Below are 21,589 nucleotides of genomic sequence, written 5' to 3'. Positions count from 1 at the left end.
TTGATATGCATTTCTCTAATGATCAGTGATGTTGAGTTTTTCTCATATGTTTGTTGGCCACATGTATGTCTTCTTTTGAGAAGTGTCTGTTCTCGTCCTTTGTCCACTTTTTAATGGGGTTGCTTATTTTTTTCTTGTAAATTTGTTAAGTTCTTTATAGATGCTGGATACTAGACATTTGTCAGATGCATAGATTGCAAAAATTTTCTCCCATTCTGTAGGTTGGCTGTTTACTCTTGATAGTTTCTCTTGCTGTGAAGAATCTCTTTAGTTTAATATGATCCCTTTTGTCTATTTTTGCTTTCGTTGCAATTGCTTTTTGAAACTTTGTCATGAAATCTTTGCCCGTGCCTATGTCTTGAATGGTATTGCCTAGATTGTCTTCCAGGGTTTTTATGGGGTTTTGCATTTAAGTCTTTAATCCATCTTGATTAATTTTTGTATATGGTGTAAGGAAGGGGTCCAATTTCAATTTTCTGCATATGGCTAACCAGTTATCCCAGCACCACTTATGAAATAGAGAATCCTTTCCCCACTGCTTGTTTTTATCAGGTTTGTCTAAGATCAGATAGTCTTAGATGTGTAGTCTTGTTTCTGGATTCTTTATTCTGAAGAACCACTTTTAACACACTGTATTTGTTTGTCTTTGTCTGCATCTTATCTGTATAGCTGTTTTTCTTCCTGTGTTAATTTCACTATTATATTTAATATAGGTTAGGATAACTTAGGTTGACTGTCTACTGCATCTGACATTATCTAGCTCTTTGAATATATTGTGTTATTTGGTGTAATTTTAATGTTATGATAGTGCTATGTTTGTTATTTCTATTTAGCAAAGTTAAGAAAACTACTTAATTTAAAATCTATATACATGCTGAAGTCCTCATTTGTGAACAATTATTCATCTACCTGTACAAATGTTAAACAATCATTTGCATTCACTGCTTAACAATTATGTTGACTCTCGTGAGCCAGACGCTGCAAGGTGGGTGCTACAGAACACAGAGAAGAATAAATCAGTATCTTTTTCCTCTAGTAGCTCATTTAGAACAATGAGGTGAAATCAAAGTCTAAGCACAATATCTTTGAAGCACTGAGTGTGCAAAAACTAGCTATGGAAGAATAGAAAGGAAATAATTCAGAGTGATTATTCTGTATCTGAGTGGAAATTAAAGCATGGGTAGAAATTTGCCAATTATATAAATAAGAGGTATGAGCAAGAGGGATAATTTAAATTTTTCAGTTCAGATCTACTCCCTATCATTTCTTTCTTTTCTCTGCCCCCTCCCCTCCACCCAGGCTAACTACCTGTGTGGATTGCACCAATAGGGTCCCTTGCTCTTTGGCCTTTTCTTGGTGTTGCCTAATGGGAGACACATGGAGGAAATGGGAGGAAATGATGAGAGTGGCTTTCGGACGTGTCTACCGCTCCTTCCTTTCAGGAGTGCTGCAAATTGGCTAAGCCTCCAACCTGTAAGCATATCTCTTATTGGATGTTCATCTCCTAAGGCTTCATATCTTCATTTCAGATTCTAGGATCCTTTCACCCTTCACACCTGGAGAAGTGGGGTACCCACTCCCTGGCATTGCTAGTCCTGGATAATATTCATTTCACATCGATTTCCTTGAAGTCTACCGATAACTTTGTAAATGGCCTCTTCATTAAACTCTCTTCAGTTTGCACATTCTTGCATGTCATCTATTTTCCCTGGAGCTCTGACTGAGACTCCTTATTTCCTAATATATTTCCTACAATATAGTAGGTTTGTGGGGAAAGATAAGATGTCTAGTGTCACTGTTATAAAACGTGAGCAAAATTGCAGTTAATCTTCTAGAAAGTGAAGACGCAGGAAAATATTTTTAAAGACAACTTTGGAGACATTGTGAAGAAAGCAAGGAAAGAGCCACGGCAGGGAAACTCATTATGAGGACATTTCAATGATCCAAGCATTGATAGAAAAGAGGGAAAGAACAGATTTGGTGATGTCAGAAATTGGATGCATAAGACTTCAACAGTGCAAAGGAAGTAAGAAAAAGGGAGGATTTTAGAATAACTCTTATGTCCATATGAATAATATTTAGAATGAGGATACTCAAAAAAGTGTTCATTTTTCATGAGTGAAAAACACCTATATTTTTATATAAGTATAGTAAGATTTCTTCTGAAGCCATTCATTCTTTAGGAGGATAGATATAAAATAATTTACATCTATTTTCACAGAATTTTAATGTCAATAATTGGTTAAGAAAAATGCCTGCCAAAACTAATGCCTTGTAGTACCAATTAAAACATGTAGGCAAGGCGCGGTGGCTCACGCCTGTAATCCCAGCACTTTGGAAGGCCGAGGCAGGCAGATCACGAGGTCAAGAGATCAAGACCATTCTGGCCAACATGGTGAAACCCCATCTCTACTAAAAGTACAAAAATTAGCCAGGCATGGTGGTGCGCGCCTGTAGTCCCAGCTACTTGGGAGGCTGAGGCAGGAGAATGGCATGAACTCGGGAGGCAGAGGTTGCAGTGAGCTGAGATTGTGCCACTGCACTCCAGCCTGGTGACAGAGCGAGACTCCATCTCAAAACAAAACAAAAGAAAAATGTAGCTTTGTTTACTTGTCCTCATCAGTTGAATTATGAACATAAGGTCCTGGAACAATGATTAATCAGCTTTAAGACAAGCTCCTTCTGATGAAAACTAGAATCTCAGAGTTGTGAGGGAGCCTAATTCCATCTATTTCCACGGTTTATCTGGTAGCTTATAGTTATTTAATTCATGAAATAAATGGTTACTCACTCTTCCTGAGGACCTCCAACAACAGAGAAAAAAAAAACCAGAAAAACGTAATAGCACTGGAGACAATTCATTGTGCTCTGGATAGGTGTGAGTCATTTTTCTCATAGAAACTGTGTAATCTGAGCTTTTACTCATAAAGTGTTCTAACACTGTTTTTGAAATCTGTTGCTCACTACAGCCTTTCATATATTTAACTAAAGCTACCGAGTGTTCTGCCTCTTTTCAAGACTAAAATGTTTCACTTCCTTTACCTATTAACTACTCTGCGATAAGTCTATTGCTCCTACCTGGGAGTTTCTTTCACTCTTATTCTTTCTAACTCCTCCACGTTTAAGCCACCATTTGCCACTCCCTTTTCATCTAAAACCTCATTCTCTTATAAAAAATGAAATAAAATGAAATTGAATGGTGTTGTACACATTTGGAAAAGTATATCTAGCTTACAGTCTAAATAGAGTATCATGTATAGCTAATTATGTATAGTGTTTTGTGTTATCTCTATAAAGCATTGACTACTAGAAATATTATTTATAGGTGAATTTCAACCTAACACATACAGGCATACATCATTTTATCTCGCTATGCTTTATTACACCTTGCAGATATTGTGCTTTTTACAAATTAAAGGTTTGTGACAATCCTGCATCGAGCAAAACTATTGGTGCCATTTTGCTGATAGCATGTGTCGCTTCATGTTTTCATGTCACATTTTGGCAATATTCACAATATTTTTAACTTTTTATTTATTATTATATCTGTTCTGGTGACCTATGATCAGAGATCATTGATGTTACTCTGGTAATTGTTTTGGAGCTTCACGAACCATGCCCATGTAAGAAAGTGAAGTTCATCAGCAAATGTATATGTTCTGACTGCTCCATGTGCTCCTGACTCTCTTCCTCTCCTAGAGACTCCCTATTTCCTAACATATAACAATGTTGAAATTAAGCCAATTAATAACCATGCAATGTCCCCTAAGTGTTGAAATGAAAGAGTCACAATGTCACTCGCTATTTGAGTGAGTTAAGCTAGAAATGATTAAGCTCAGTGAGGAAGACATATCAAAACCCAACACAGGATGAAAGCTAGGCCTCTTGCACCAAACAGCCAAGTTCTGAATGGAAAGTAAGAGTTATTAATGGAAATTAAAAGTGCTACTCCAGTGAACACCAAATGGTAAGCAAACAAAGCAGCCTTATGGCTGATATAGAGTTTAAGTGGTCTGGATACAAGATCAAACAAGCCACAACATTTCTTTAAGCCAAAGCCTAATACGTATCAAGGATCTAACTATTTTCAATGCTATAAAAGCTCAAAGAGTTGAAGAAGCTGCAGAAGAAAACTTTGGTTCCTGAGGTATAAGGAAAGTTTGGTTCCTGAGGTATAAGGAAAGAAGCCATCTCCATAACATAAAAGTGCAAGGCAAAGCAGCAAGTGTTGAAAAGCTGCAGCAAGTTATCTAAAGGACTTAGTTAAGATCATTGATGAGGTGGCTATATTAAAGAACAGATTTTCAATGTAGACAAAACAGTCTTACATTGTAACAAGATTCCATCTAGGACTTTCATAGCTAGAAATGAGAAGTCAATGCCTGACTTCAAATCTTCAAATGACAGGCAGACTCTGTTACTAAGGGTTAGTGCAGCTGGTGACTTGAAGTTAAGCCAGTGCTCATTTGTTATTCCAAAAATCTTAGGGCCCTTAAAAATTATGCTGTGTATTCTGCCAGTGCCCTATAAAATGAACAACACAGCATGGATGATGACACATTTGTTCATGGCATGGTTTAATGAATATTTAAAATCCATTGTTAAGACTCACTGTTCAGAAAATAAGATTCCTTTCAAAATATCACTGCTCATTGGCAATGCACCTAGTAACCCAAGAGCTCTGATATGAGATATATGAGATTAATGTTGTTTTCATGTCTGCCGATACAAGACACAACATTCATTCTGCAGCCCAGGGATCAAAGAGTAATTTAGACTTTCAAGTCTTATTATTTCAGAAATTTATTTTGTAAGGCAATAGCTGCCATAGTGATTCCTCTGATGGATCTGGGAAAAGTAAATTGAGAATCTTCTGGAAAAGATTCACCATTTTAGATAGCATTAAGAACATCATAGATGACTTTGAGGGGTTCAAAACTTCAGTGAAGGAAGTAACTGCAGTTGTAGTGGAAATAGCAAAAGAACAAGAATGTAGAGCCTGAAGATGTGACTGAATTGCTGCAATCTCATAATCAAACTTTAATGTTGAGGAGCTGCTTCTTATGCATGAACAAAGAAAGTGGTTTATTTAAATTGAATCTACTCCTGGGCAAGATACTGTGAACATTGTTGAAATAATAATAAACAATATAGAATATTATATAAACTTAGCTGATAAAGCAGCAGCAGGGTTTGAGAGTATTGACTTCAACTTTGAAAGACATTCTACTGTGGGTAAAATGCTATCAAACAGCATTGCATGCTACAATGAAATCTTTTGTGAAAAGAAGAGTTAATTGATGTGGTAAACTTCATTATTATCTTATTTTTAAAAACCTTTGTGGGATACAGCAAAAGCAGGACTAAGAGGGAAGTTTATAACAATAAAGACCTACATCAAAAGAGCAACACAATAAAAAGTTGCTTTTTTGAAAAGACAACCAAAATTGACAAACCTTTAGCCAAAGAAGAAAGGAGAGAAAATATAAACAAATAAAATCAGAGTTGAAAAATTAGATATTACAATTGATAGCTCAAAAATTTAAAGGATCATTAGAGACTACTATTGTGCAACTATAAGCCAATAAATTGGAAAACCTAGAAGAAAAGGATAAAATCTTGAATACATACAACCTCCTAATATTGAACCATAAAGAAATAGAAAACCTAAATAGCCCAATATTATGTAATGTATAGAGCCAGTAATAAAACTCTCCCATCAAAGAAGAGCCCAGGACTTGATGGTTTCAATGCTTAATTCTACCAAACATTTAAAGAAAAGCTAACACCAATCCTACTCATACTATTCTGAAAATATTAGGAAGAGGGAATACTTTCAAACTCATTCTCTAGGGCCAGCATTACCCTGATACCAAAACCAGGCAGAGACACTACCACAAGAAAAAAAATTAAAAATTGCAGACCAATATTGATTAATATAGATGAAAATAATCCTCAATACTAGCATGCCAAATTCAACAACACATTAAAAAGATCACTCATCATGATCAGGGGAGATTCGCATCAAATCCATAAAGATGAAACATTACATCAACAGAATGAAAGACAAAAAATAGATGACTATTTCAAAAGATGCTAAAAAAGCATTTGGTAAAATTCAATGTCATGTCATGATTAAAAACTGTTATCAAACTGGATATAAAAGAAATATACCTCACTCCAATAAAGGCAATATGTAACAAACCTACAGTATCATACTGAATGGGAAAAACTGACAGCCTTTTCTGTAAGATCTGGAACAATACAAGGATGCCCATTTTCACCATTTGTATTCAATATAGTACTGGAAGTCATAGCCAGAGTAGTTAGACGAGAGAAAGAAATAAAGCATATCCAAATTAGAAAGAAAGAAGTCAAATTATTCTTGTTTGCAAACGATATGATCTTATATTTAGAAAACCTAAAGACTCCACTAAAAATGAAAAACTGTTAAAACTGATAAATGAGTTCAATAAAGTTGGACAATACAAAATCAACATACAAAAATCAATAGCATTCCTATATGCCAACAGTAAACATTTGAAAAGGAAATCAAGAGAGCAATCCCATTTATAATAGCAACAAATAAAATAAAATACCCAGGAATAAACTTAACCAAAGAAGCAAAAGATCTCTATATTGGTGAAAGAAATTGAAGAGGACACCAAAAATGGGAAGATATTTCATGTTCATGGCCTGGAAGAATTAATATTGTTAAAATGTCTATTCTACCCCAAGCAATCTACAGATTCAATGTAATTCCCATCAAAATACCAATGATATTCTTCATAGAAAATTTGTTTAAGTCCTAAAAGTTGTATGGAATCACAGAAGATCCCAAATAGCCAAAGTAATTCTGAGCAAAAAGAACAAAACTTGAGGAATTACATTACCTGACTTCAAGTTATACTGCAAATTTATAGTTACCAAAACAGTATTGTGCTATCATAAAAACAGACACATAGACGAATGGAACAGAATAGAGAACCATGAAATAAATCCACATGTTTGCAACCAGTTCATTTTCAACAAAGGTGCCAGGAACATACATTGGGGAAATGACAAGTTTGACAAGAAATGACCATATAACAAATGGTTCTAGGGAAACTGGATATCCATTATGGAGAAGAATGAAACTAGACCTCTATCTCTCACCATATAAAAAATCAAATAAAAATTAATTAAAGACTTGTATGTAAGACCTAAATTATGAAACTACCATTAGAAAACATTGTGGAAAAACTTAAGGACTTTTGTCTTATCAAAGATTTCTGGAATAAGACCACAAAAGCACAGGCAATCAAAGAAAAAAAATCCATAAATGGGATCACACCAATGAAAAAAATCTTCTGCACAGCAAAGGTAAAAATAGGAGGAAATATTTTTAGAATATTCAACTGAGAAGAAATTAGGAACCAGAATATATAAGAAACTCAAATACCTCAATAGAAAAACAAATAATACCATTTTTAAATGTGCAAAAGACCTGAACAGACATTTCTCAATGGCAAACATACAAATCATCAACAAGTATGTTAAAAAAAAAGCTCAGAATCACTAATCATCAAAGCAATGTAAATTAAAGCCACAATGAGATATCATGTCACCTCAGTTAAAATAGCTTTTATCTAAAAGACAAAAAGTAATAGATGCTGATGAGGATGCAGACCAAAGGAAACACTCATGAACTGCTGGAATGTAAATTAGTACAGCTGCTAGAAAACAGTATGGAGGTTCCTTAAAAAACTAAAATAGGAATTCCAGCAAGCCCAGTGCTAGATATATATTTTTAAAAAAGGAAACTAGTATATTGAAGGAATATCTGCAATCCCATGTTTATTGTAGCACTATTCACAATAGCCATGATATGGAATCAACTTTTCATCAATGAATGGAAAGAGAAAATGTGGTATATTAGATTGGTGCAAAAGTAATTGCTGTTTTTGCCATTACTTTTAATAATAGATACATAATAGAATACTATTCAGCCATGAAAAAATGAAATCTTGTCATTTGCAACGATATGAATAAAACTGAAGGACATTATGTTAAGTGAAATAAGCCAAGCACAGAAAGACAGATATTGTATATTCTCATTCATACTTGGAACTAAAAAAAAAATTGTGTATTCCAAAATAACTAGAGGAGTGGATTTGGAATGTTCCAAACACAAAGAAATGATAAATCCTTGAGCTGATGGATATCTTAATTATTTTGATCAGATCATTACACATCATACGATTTTATCAAAATATCACATATACTTCATAAATACATACGACTATTTTTTTTTTTTGAGACAGAGTCTCACTCTGTCACCTAGGTCGGAGTGCAGTGGTACAATCTCAGCTCTCTGTACCCTCCACTTCCCGAGTTCAAGCAATTCTCCTGCCTCAGCCTCCTGAGTAGCTGGGATTACAGGTGCACGTCACCATGACTGGCTAATTTTTTGTATTTTTAGTAGAGACGGGATTTCACCATGTTGGCCAGGCTGGTCTTGAACTCCTGACCTCAGGTGATCTGCTTGCCTCGGCCTCCCAAAATGCTGGGATTACAGGTGTGGGCCACCACACCTGGCCGAAACAACTGTTATGTACTCAAAAAAAATTAAAGATTGAAATAAAATTTAAAAAGTAAGCATTCTTACATACCAACAAAAATTGCAACAGCCACCTCAACTTTCAGCAACCACCACCCTGGTCAGTCAGCAGCTACCGATATTGAGGCAAGAATCTCCACCAGCAAATGATTATGACTTGCTGAAGGATCAGATGATCATTAGCATTTTATCAGTAAGTAATTTTTAATTAAGCTATGTACATTTTTTAGACATAATGCTATTGCACACTTGATAGACTACAGTACAGTGGAAACATAAGCTTTAAATGTGCTGGGAAACCTATAATTTCTGTGACTTGCTTTACTGCAATATTTACTTTATTATGGTGGTCTGGAACCAGACCTACAACATATCCAAGGTTCTCCTGTATGTCAGTAAAGGAATTGTTTTCAAAAAAATAATCTTCTGGCCGGGTGTGGTGATTCACCAATTTGGGAGACTGAGGTGGGCTCATCACTTGAACTCAGGATTTCAAGACCAGCCTGGACAACATGGTGAGATCCCACTGTCTCTACTAAAAATATAAAAAATAGCTGGGAGTGTTGGTGCACACCTGTGGTCCCAGCTACTCAGGAGACTGAGGTGGGAGGATCACTTGAGCCCAGGAGGCAGAGGTTGCAGTGAGCCAAGATCACACCACTGCACTCCAGTCTGGGTGACAGAGACCCCATCCCAGAAGGAAATAATAATAATAACAATCTGCTAAGAGTTCAAAAGTGTTTTCATAGGGAATTAAACTCTCAATAAAGTTGTTTTAATAAAATTTGTTTAATCTAATGTTTAATTTGTTTAAAAAACATTTGTTTAAATGTTTTACAACTTTGAGGGGGTTATAAGTGCAGATTTCTTACATTCATGTAAGATAAGTGGTAAAGTGTGGTCTTTTAGTGTACCAGTATTTTTACATTATTATAAATACATAATAGGTGTACATATTTATGGGGCACATGTAATAGTTTGATAAAAGCATATAATGTGTAATGATCAAATCAGAGTTATTGGAGTATCCATCACCTCAAGCAGTTAGCACTTTTGTGTTAGAAACATTCTAATTCTAGTCTCTTAGTTATTTAGTTATTTAGAAATATATAATAAATTAGTATTAGCTAAATAAGCTGCCCTGTTGTGATACTAAACACTAGATCTTATTTCTTCTATCTAATTGTATTTTTGTATTTATTAACTGTACTTTCTTTACCCTATCCTCTTCAGTACCTGTATGTGGGAGCTAAAAATATTTGAGCTCAAAGTTTTTTTGTTTTTGTTTTGTTTTGTTTTGTTTTTGAGACAAAGTCTCACTCTGTGCCCAAGCTGGAATGCAATGGCGCGATCTTGACTCACTGCAACCTCCGCCTCCTGGGTTCAAGTGATTCTCCTGCCTCAGCCTCCCAAGTAGCTGGGATTACAGGCATGCACCATCAAGCCTGGCTAATTTTTGTATTTTTAGTAGAGAAGGGGTTTCAACATGTTGGCCAGGCTGGTCTTGAACTTCTGACCTCAGGTGATCCACCCACCTTGGCTTCCTGAAGTGCTGGGATTACAGGCATGAGTCACCATGCCTGGCCTGAACTCAAAGTTTTTAATATGTAATTGATGACACTGAAGTGACTTTATGAAGCAGCTCTTTTGAAGTTACTTATGGAAGTGGTTTTTGAGACAATATAGAGGTGACACAAAATGTCAGTAAACTGGACTTCAAAAGAGTGATTTAGAATTTTATATCTCATGGGCGAAATAATCAAATATGTCCTGATTTTAAAACTACTTATTACAGAGATAGTATAAGTAGCAAAAAATTTAGCAAGTTTTATATTGCCACTATAGATTACTACTTCTAAATCTGTTATCTGAAATTTTGAGTAGACATTGTTTCATGTAATATTCTTTACTGATGCAGCATTTTGATACAAATCATTTTGTAATTACTATTTAGGTAAAAAATTAAAATTTTAGTATTAAATGAGTTATATATAAAGTTCTTAGAGTGTATGGTACCTAAGCATTCATGCATTAGCAATTATTACTTTTATTGTTAAAATAGAAAATTTATATTTATAATCAATATATTAATGAGGTCATGTTTAATACCTAAATCTCTAGCTTCATTCAGTACCACCTGTTTTTTCCCTGTCCTGTATGCTGTAGAGCTGGCCTTCCATAGTTCCCCAAATGCACTCTGCTTTCTCCTACCTCAGGACTTTGCTGTTCAACTTCCTTCTCTCATTCCCACCTTCACCCTAAATAAGCCCCCACTTATTTTTCTAATCTTAATGTTGCTTTCTTGTGGAAGTTATACCTGATGTCTTTAACACTGTGTCCACTTATAACCAAGACGAGGTCAAATTCCCTATTTTATGCTTCATAATTACTTGTGCATATCTTTATAATATCACACTGTAAACAATGAGGAAGTTTTTATTCACCAGAATTTCCAAAAGGTTGAGCTAGACCTATCAGTTTAATGAGGGAGTGAGGGACTGGGTTAAACTTCACAAGAGGTTGTAAATGAAGAGTCACCCATGATGTATGTAGGGTTTTAGAAAATTAGGTGAACATTACAAAAAGAACAAACTCAAGGACAAACATCAGGACAAAGAATGGCAGTGTATTCTCCTCTCTCATAAATCTCTAAGTTCAATATAATTTGGAAATCTGAAATGCTTTATATAATTAAATTTCTTTTGGAAATCATACATATATTTTGTACTGATTCAAGAATAGTGACAGAGGGAACTTTAAAAGTCAGATTGGTAACTTTAAAAATCATGGGGTATGGTACTGAGCACACAGGCCATCACACTAAAGCCCCAAGGAACATTTAACCAAATATCCGGGAGGCAACGTTACTTCAAGGAACATTTGTGTGATAATTTCTAACCTATTTTGTGACTACTTGAGTAATATATTTCTTCTGCATTAGACTCTGAACTCCACAAGGGCAGGAGCTACTTCTATTTTGTTCATCAATATTGCCAAAAAAGATAACAAAATCCCAGAAGATAGCTGGTATTCAAGAAGTTGTTTAAAATAAATACATAAATGAGTAGATAAACCTAATTCTAAATCTAAACTGAATGCCTATAACATAGAAACAAATACTTTCACTATTCTGAAGCTGTTTTAAATATAATTTCCCTCAAATATCAGTATATACATTTTACTTATAAAAATCAAAGAATTTGAGATGAACAAGTGATTTGTTTCTTGACAGATAATATCCTATTATATGTATATATTCATATATACATGTATGAATAGTCATAGTCATATATACATATATGAATAGTCATAGTCATATATACATATATGAATAGTCATAGTCATATATGAGTCATACATGAGTCAGCAAATATAGATTATTTTAATAAAAGCTTATTCACTTTGAAATTTATTAAGACAACATTTATAATCAGCTAAATGATTCATTTATTCTTAAGTTTGTCTAAGACAGTTATGGGCCGGGTTTGGTGGTTCATGCCTGTAATCCCAGCACTTTGGGAGGCCAAGGTGGACAGAAAGCTTGAACCCAAGAATTCAAGACCAGCCTGGGCAACATGGTGAATCCTCATCTCTACAAGAAATACAGGAAAAAAAAAAAAAAAAAACTAGCCAGGCATGCACCTGTAGTCTCAGCTACTCAGAGAGCTGAGGCAGAAAGATCACTTGAGCCAAGAGTTGGAGGTTCAGTGAGCTGTGATCACACCTCTGCACTCCAGCCTTGGCAACAGAGCAAGAGGCCCATCAACCAAACAAACAAACAAAGAATAGAAAAGGCAGTTATGAAAAAAATCACAAAATAAAATGTATCTAGAAAATGCATTTTGACAAAGGTCATGTATCTCTCAAATGATTTGTCAAAGCAGAGAAGCAGAAAATACCCTAGCACTGAAGGCCAGAAGTTGAAACTTTATGGGTCATGAGCAGCTGTTGCAACTAATCTTTATTTTGCACAGAGAGTAGCCAGACCGTATTTTGTGTTTGGGACTTAACAGACTAGAACATATTCTACTATGACCAGGAGCAAATTGATTGGAAGAGAGTAAAATTCATATCATTTTAGGCAAATTATTTTTTGCATAGTTTCTACAATCAAATAAACATCTGAAGGCTGGATTCTGTCTTCATTGCAAAACTTGAAGATATGTAAAAGCACATAAAAATCCAGAAACAACTTAATAAAAATGCCAACAAAAGGAAGAATTATAATAGATACAAATAACAATTACAAAATTGGAAAGGCTTTCTTATTGACATCAGACAAAAGTTACATCCAAACTAATCTGCCTTTCAAAAGACAATAAGTAAACATAAAAGACCACCTCAATTATATCAGAAAAATAGTAAGTGGTAAAGCAAAGCGGTCTAGTATTAGAGTGGAAAGGAAAACTTTTAAGAGGTGGCTTTAAAACTATTAGTTTTCAATAGATGCTTCTGAGAATTTCAGCTTCTATAAAGGATAATAAAAAGTGACTTTAAAACATGTTTAGGTGGTATGCTAATATGAAGAGTAAAGAATCAGCTCTTAGCTGTTACTTATGAAATAATCCTACTAAGGAGATTCTAATGTCTTTAAGAATCTGGTGAAGGAAGAATGGTGATGAGAAGCTCGGCAAAAATCCTTGGAAAAGCTGATGTGATCACATAAAATATTTTTTAAAGCAATAAAGCACTGACAATTATTTGGGTGAAATTATATCTCACATCTGACTATTTATTCTCAAGGTCCAGAGAATGTTTGTTCAGGTGAGCCTAAATATCCATCCTCTCCATGCAAATTATTGTTGCTGAAGAAAGTTACAAAATAGAAGATATTGGTGCCCAAACGAATTCCAAATCAACAATTTCAAATAAGTTTTCATCAGAGCCTGGCAATTCTCCCTATTTCTTTGGCCAACTAAGTGTCCCTTTCTACAACAGTATTTTGGTATTTCTTTACTTTCCTCAAATCATTCACTTAATTCAACCTCCAGTGGTAATGCCCTAATCCAAGCAGCAATTATCTCTGAACCAAATCAGAACATAAGTTAGATAACTTACTTCCCTGCTTCCATTCTTTATATATATGTTTTTTATTTTTTATGAGACAGAGTCTTGCTCTGTCACTCAGGCTGGAGGGCAGTGATGTGATCTCTGCTCACTGCAACCTCCACCTGCCAGGCTCAAGAGATGCTCATACCTCAACCTCTTGAGTAGCTGGGATTACAGGCCTGTGCCACCACACCAGGTTAATTTTTGTATTTCTAGTAGAGATGAGGTTTCTCCATGTTGGCCAGGCTGGTCTCAAACTCCTGGCCTCAAGTGATCCGCCCACCTTGGGCTCCCAAAGTGCTGGGGTTACAGGTGTGAGCCACTGTGCCCAACATTTGCTTCCATTCTTTTCCTCTTCCAGTCTCCAGACTGAAGCTCGAAGCTCTTTTCTGGAGGAAATCTGATTATTCTACTTCTCTGATAAAATTGCCTCAATTACTTTCCACTGGCAAAAAAAATCCACAACCTGTACTATAACTTCATCTTAAACCACCTTCCCTCTTTACTTTCTGTGTATCAATTGCAGTATCCTGTAATTACTAAAGAATATGATGCTTCTTCCACCTGTACCCACTGTCTTAGTTTGTTAGGGCTGCTGTAACAATGTACCACATATTTGAGTGCCTTTAAATAACAGTAATTTATAGTCTTATTGTTCTGGTGGCTGGAAGTTTGAAATCGATGCTCCATGATACATGCTCCCTCAAGAACCTGTAGGGGACTCTTTCCTTGTCTTAACCTAGCTTCTGGTGATTTGCTGGCAATCTTTGCTGTTTCTTGGCTTGTTGATGCCACATTTCAATCTTCTGTCTTCACATAACATTCTCCCTACATATCTGTTTCCAAATTTTCCCTTTAAACAAGGACACTAGTCATATTGGGTTAGAGACCACCCTAATGACCTGATTTAAGCCCAATTACCTATGTAAAGAATCTATTTCCAAATAAGGTCTGTGATACTGGGTGTTGGGTCCTCAATATATCTTTTTTGGAGGGTCACAATTCAAACCATAAAAACCCACCATCAGGCTGGGGCGGTGGCTCATGCCTGTAATCCCAGAACTTTGGGAGGCTGAGGCAGGCAGATCACCTGAGGTCAGGAATTCGAGACCAGCCTAACCAATATGGGAAACCCCTTCTCTACTAAAAATACAAAAATTAGTCGGGTGTGGTGGCGGGCATCTGTAGTCCCAGCTACTCAGGAGGCTGAGACAAGAGAATTGCTTTAACCTGGGAGGTGGAGGTTGCAGTGAGCCAAGATCGTGCCACTGCACTTATGGCCTGGGCGACAGAGCAAGACTCAGTCTCAAAAAAAAGAAAAAAAAACCACCATCAACATAGGAGTTTTTCACATGCTGTTCATTCTCCCAGAAATCTTTGCAACCCTCACTCTTCTGCCACCTTGCCTGGTTATCCTTCCAAGTTTCAACCTAGAATGACTTTTCTTAGGGACAATTGAAGTACAATCTAAATACATTTTTCTCAGTTCATATATACACTTGGCCTTACCTTCGTAACAGCTGTCACATCTCTAATTTACATTTATTGGTGAGATTATTTGATTAGTATTTGTCTGCTTCACAAATGGTATGGACTTCACAATTTGGGAAGTATTTTTCTACTTCACAGAAAACCATTTTTGCCCAGTGTTGGATCACTAGTGTTTGGAATACCATAGTAGGCATTCAATAAATGTTTTATTGAATAAATGAATCATGGATCAGACCAGCTATGACAAAAAGGTATGCTAGAAGTTTCAGTATCTCTACTATCACTAACATGTTCATGAGAACATAAACTGATTATTTCCATGTAATTCAAATAAAATGATATTTTACCTGTTAGAAATTAATTTCTAACAGGTAGAAATTATTTCAGAAAATACTTTCTCTAGCATTAGACTAATTAGACTGGCCAGAAGAATCAATGCGATTTGCAATTTACTTTGAATTATCTGTGCTACAGGAGTTGTACAGGGCTTTAAGCTTGCTTGTGTTATTCCACTTCTCCCTTTACTCTCAGAAAATCAACTGTCTAAATACCTAAATCACATTCATTAGATGCCAGAGCAAGCAACAAAGCAAAAGATTATAATGAGATTTGAGGGATATTCAGTTCAGTACAACAAATTTATTGACAGGTGCTTGGCTTTGAAACACCAATACAGAAATAATTCCTATATTGAGATAAATGCTATGTGAGTTATAATCAACAGGAGCAGGAACAGAAATGCCCACATATAATTCTTTTATATATTTTACCTTTGTTTTAATGTTACACATAAAGGCTTTTAGATTCAAAAATGCAAAATGGCAAAATTCTACTTCTGATTCTTTGGTGGGTATCTCTAACACACACACACATATAATAGATAAGTATCTAACATATATATCGTGGAAGGGAAATATATATATTTCTCTCCTAAAATAAATGGTTATATTCAAAATATATAATCTGTATCTATATTGTCTTTGAAGACTGGCAAAACTGGCTTAAAATTCTAGCTCTTCTCTTATTATCTGGATCATTATGAACAATTCCCATAATCTTTTAAGCCTCAGTTTTCCTTTCTGTAAAATAGTAGTATTATTCTGTGGTTGGATTATTATGGCTATTAAGTATATATGATGTATGTAACCCTATTACATACATTATGTACCCTAGTTATGATTAACAATCAATAATTTTTTGTTATTATCTTCACCAAAATAACCATGAGAGTTGAATTTTAAAGTCTCCTATTTGAAACGTACGCATTATTTTTCTTTGTAGAGTTCACACTGTTTTCCTAAACTTAGGTATTTTTTTGTCACTACTTTTTCTTTTCTCTTTCTGTAAGCTTTATTGAGGTATACTTGATATACAAAAAATGCACATATTTAATGTATACATTTTGATGAGCTTGGAAAAACGTGATATTGCCACAATCAAGGCACTAAACATATCCATCACCTCAAAAAATTTCCTTGTGTTCTTATGTGTGTGTATTTGTTGTGTGTGTGTGTGTGTTAAGAACACTTAACATGGGATCTATCCTTTTAACGTGATAAAATTCATGATAATTTATTGCTAACTATAGGTACTATGTTATACAGCAGAAGTCTAGAACTTCTTTATCTTGCATTATTAAAACTTTATATACATTGAGCCCTGAGCAATCATCATCTGTTCTATGCTTTCATAAGTTTCACTCTTTTAGATACTACATATATTTGGAATCATGTAGTGAATTAAGCCAGTCACAAAAGGACAAATATGATTATTTTTCAAATCTAAGTTTCATGTTTATCTAATGGCTGTTATACATAATGAATTAAGACTGTTTTCTTTAGGTAAATCATGACTATAGTTAATATTAAGAATATTATATAGATAATTTTCACAATATCTTCTGAAAATTTAATTCTGCCCAGTAGTTACAACAGCAAAGAGTTATAAACATATTGATAAAATATCCTTATTTTGAAATATTTATTCTTAAGGTTAACATTTTTTGGCCTATGCGATATTCATTCTTTGATGAAAGTATTACGTCTGAAATTTTTCATAAATCAAAAGATATTCTATAAACATAAAATGACCAAAAGTAGAATTGAAACAACATAAAGATCATGTTTTATTAAAATACAAAAAGCTAATTTGTTTGGTACATATTATTTTTGTCTCTGAACATTAGCTAGAATTTGGCAATTAGCCATGCTATCTCCAGTTCAAAATTGGAAGTTGCTTCTTTCAGCTATATTGTTACTCTGGTACAAAGTTAATAAAGTATGACTCTATTTACCATATTTACAGAATTCCTAACTTCCCCAAGAAGTTGCCCTCCAAAAGTCATATTTAAGTATGCTTTAAGTATACTTTTTAGAGACTCAAATATATTTTTCCGTTACAACAGATAGGCACACATCTATCTTAAAAGTTCCGTTACAACAGATAGGCACACATCTATACTTAAAAGTATGCTTTAAGTATACTTTTTAGAGACTCAAATATATTTTTTCGTTACAACAGATAGTTACACAGATAGGCACCATGAAGATGTTCATGAGGCAGTATGAATTCAATATGAGGTATAACAGGAAGGCATAGCCTCAATCAAACTTGATTTATTAATCACGGAAATTCTGAACTTATCTCCTGCTGCTCTTAAATGGGTTTATGGACCATATCTTTTATAGGAGTTTCTCATCTTTGTCAAGTATGTGGTATAATCCATATTATTTCTCTAGAAATTATATGTTTAAAAGTTAAACATACAGAGGAGACATGAAGGTTTTGAGCTGTGAAACCAGTATTTGTAAGCACTTATTAAGTGTTAGGGACCAGTACCAGTTCCTGGCCTGTTAGGAACCAGGCTGCACAGCAGGAGGTGAGTGGTGGCTGGTGAGCTAAGAAGCTTCATCTGTTTTTACTGCCATTCCCCAGTGCTGCATTACTGCCTGAGCTCCGCCTCCTGTCAGGTCAGCGGCATTAGATTCTCATAGAAAGCCAACCTTATTGTGAACTGTAGGTGCAAAGAATGTAGGTTGAGTGCTCCTTATGAGAACTTAATGTCTGATGATCTGTCGCTGTCTCCCATCAACCCCAGATGGGACCGTCTAGTTGCAGGAAAACAAGCTCAAGGCTTCCACTGATTCTACATTATGGCAAGTTGTATAATTATTTTATTATATATTACAATGGAATCACAACAGAAATAAAGTGTGCAATAAATGTAATGCCCTTGAATCATCCCCAAACCATCGCTCCCTCACCCACTGCCAGTCCATGGAAAAAAATTATCTTCCATAAAACCGATCCTTGGTGCCAAAAGGCTGGGCACCGCTGACTTACATCTGTTGATCCTCACCTTACCCCAAGAGATGGGTGTTCTTATTTCAATTTTAAAAATAATACAGCTGAGGTTCAAAAAGTTTAAACAAGTGTCAGAATAGAATTTGAACCTAGATCTTCCTGATTCCTAGACTATGCCATGATTACCATTCTACGCTGCCTCTACTCAAGCAGTCCTTATCAACTGGTTTCCCAAAAGAGCAATGACTGTAACTATTGAAATGCCTTTGAAATACCTTTGAAACTCCATTTCAAACTCTGTTATAAAGAAAACCAATGAAATGGTTTTTTTTGTTTTTATATAGGTATATGGCTATTATTGATCCCTTGAAACCCAGACTGTCTGCTACAGCAACCAAGATTGTCATTGGAAGTATTTGGATTCTAGCATTTCTACTTGCCTTCCCTCAGTGTCTTTATTCCAAAACCAAAGTCATGCCAGGCCGTACTCTCTGCTTTGTGCAATGGCCAGAAGGTCCCAAACAACATTTCACGTAAGTTAATTCTCTATTATGGTTTTCAATTCAGTTTATCAAACATTTAGGAAACTACAGATTAGGAGCAACAATTAAATAAGACTGACATTTCCCCCAGGGTTCATACATTATTTGGAAAAGGAAATATATAAAAATACTGTAATATGGTATGATTTGTGTGTGGTCAATAAGTTGTGTAAGTTACTAAGGTTTTTAATTGGAAATATGAGGATGTCTATGTGGGATGGCACTGGAGAGTTTCCTGAAGGAAGTGATAAAAGATAAAAGCAATGTGCAAAGAAAAGCATTGTGTTATTGATTGAGAAATGAGTGAGAAGGAAGAAATCAAAGCCCAAATGTGCTGATTGCTCTTTTAGGAAGCGTAGATGAAGGGAAGGAACACCCTAGTAGGTTATCTAATTTTATTTTGGTTTGATTTGGTTTGTGTTCTTTTGCTTGTCTCTAGACAAGCAAAAAGCATTAAAAAACCTGAACACTAGATTGAAAAGGAAATACAAATGCTATAATATATGGTAAAATTTGGTTCATATTTTATACCCACCTTAAATAGAGCAAAAAGGAATAATAATGTAATTGTGTAATTTATTGCATTTGATTTTTAAATTATAATCTTAAATTTTATTTTAATAACGTACTTATTTTTCTATTTTACTCACCAATTTTTCCCTTTAAAAATAACAAATGGTGCAAATAATGGTTGCCATTTAAAGCAGTCATTTTATCTACCTTTGCTCTACCCAAAGTTCAGATTTTTGAACAAAAATATTAGGAGGCACTTATTTAAGGAAAATCAGACAGCTCGTATTAAACTGAGTACCGTATTCATTATTATTAATACATCTTAATTGTATGATAATGTTATCATCTTCAAATTATTTGTTGACTGAATTATTTCCTCATTGACTTTAAATCAATACTTAGTAATCTACCGAGAAATGGAAAGGCAAGGATATTTAAGATTCACTTTACAAAAAACAAAAAACAAAAAAAAAATCACTGGTATGGAGAAGACCGTTCTAACAAACTTTTTAATTACTTTAAAGCTTTCCAAGACAGTGAAATCCATACAAAAGTTTGTAAAATTATAAATTATATTTGGGCTATTGTAGTATGGCTTACTCTCCTTTTCCTCGCTAATTGAATTCTTATAATTTTGATTGAAAGCTACTAAATACCAGAATTTAATTTGATAATTCACAGCAGCATACTTCTGGTTTGACTACTATGTCGACATGTTTTTTTGTTTTGTTTTGTTTTGTTTTTACCAAGTTAACAATGCAATCAAATGGACCCAGACTCTGGAAAATTGCATGTAAATGTCTTTATCTGATTTTTAAAAATTGTAGTAACTTGTGGATTAATTATGGCTCAGAGTATCTACTTACTTTTTTCCCACCATTTGAATGAAAAACAGTTTATATATGTCTGATGTTGCAGCAATAGAGAAGACAGTCCTATATAGGAGAAAACATACGCCGGTTGATTCATTTATTCTATCCCTTCCCTTTTCCTCCAATGATACATTTAATTGGTTTAGCTCAACAATTACCAAGCAGAGTACATAGCAGTGGAAAGTCGTTCATCCTCAACCTCTAGGCAAGGAGAACTTATGTTTAACTGAGCCCTTCAACCCAGCTATAGTTTTCATATACCAAGTAAAGATTGACAACATCAACTGGCAGCATTTGAAACATAAATATAAGTGACAATAGCATGATATTTTGATGGAATTTTGAGATGAATGTATAGAGATAATGTAGAAATAACTCTTGGTAGTTTTAATTATGATTTAAAGCTGAGCAAATTCAGTCCCCAATATTTCATTCCAATAAGGTCTTCAGCATGTGTTTTTCTTATTTTTCGTAGTTATCATATTATCGTCATTATACTGGTGTACTGTTTCCCATTGCTCATCATGGGTATTACATACACCATTGTTGGAATTACTCTCTGGGGAGGAGAAATCCCAGGAGATACCTGTGACAAGTATCATGAGCAGCTAAAGGCCAAAAGAAAGGTACTGGTCCATGTTGTTTACCTAGCATTTGTATAGGTTATGGTATATCAGAAAGAAAAGCAATCTAGTCATGGCGTGTTAATACAATATGATCTGATGCTCTACTCCTGTTTTTAATGTCTTTGTTTTAATTTTTTTCTTTTCTTTTTTCTTTTGGTTTTGTATAAGCTGCTGTCCACATACTACAATCAGTCTGTTATATAATAGTTAATTCATTACATAAGGACTTCTTAAAAATTGCCTTTTGTAAAGTATTCTTAATTACTCTGCTGAAATTGCTATAATTTCACTATTCCAGTTGATTGTATTTTTGCAACTCTATCTTTCTTTGTCATTTATTGAAAAGAATGCCTCTGATGTATTCTATAATCTGCTCAAGGCTTCTTTTATCCCAGGAATGACATCTCTTCTAGAAAGTGCAATAATTTTCTAATATAAATCTATCTTTCCTGCATCCCCTCTTGTCTCTTTTTATTTCTCTCTCACTTTCTCTGTGTGTTCTTTCCCCTGATAAGACATTTTATATGTATGTATGATTAAAGGATGAGGATTGTATTAATACTATTCTATAATTTATTGAGTGACATGAAAAAG

At 34.6% G+C, this 21,589-nt stretch overlaps 1 protein-coding gene across 1 annotated transcript in view; it reads left to right on the top strand.

The window, feature by feature from the left end:
- Positions 1-21,589, top strand: part of TACR3 (tachykinin receptor 3) — a 132,940-nt gene that overhangs the window by 43,307 nt on the left and 68,044 nt on the right. Inside the window, exons 2-3 of the mRNA XM_003829966.6 lie at positions 18,787-18,975; positions 20,845-20,995. Of these exons, the coding sequence (XP_003830014.1) occupies positions 18,787-18,975; positions 20,845-20,995 (340 nt within the window). The remainder of the gene's footprint in view (positions 1-18,786; positions 18,976-20,844; positions 20,996-21,589) is intronic.

This window comes from Pan paniscus, chromosome 3, assembly GCF_029289425.2.
Source record: "Pan paniscus chromosome 3, NHGRI_mPanPan1-v2.0_pri, whole genome shotgun sequence".
Classification (NCBI taxonomy): Eukaryota; Metazoa; Chordata; class Mammalia; order Primates; family Hominidae; genus Pan; species Pan paniscus.
This window is presented reverse-complemented; position numbering and strand designations above follow the sequence as displayed.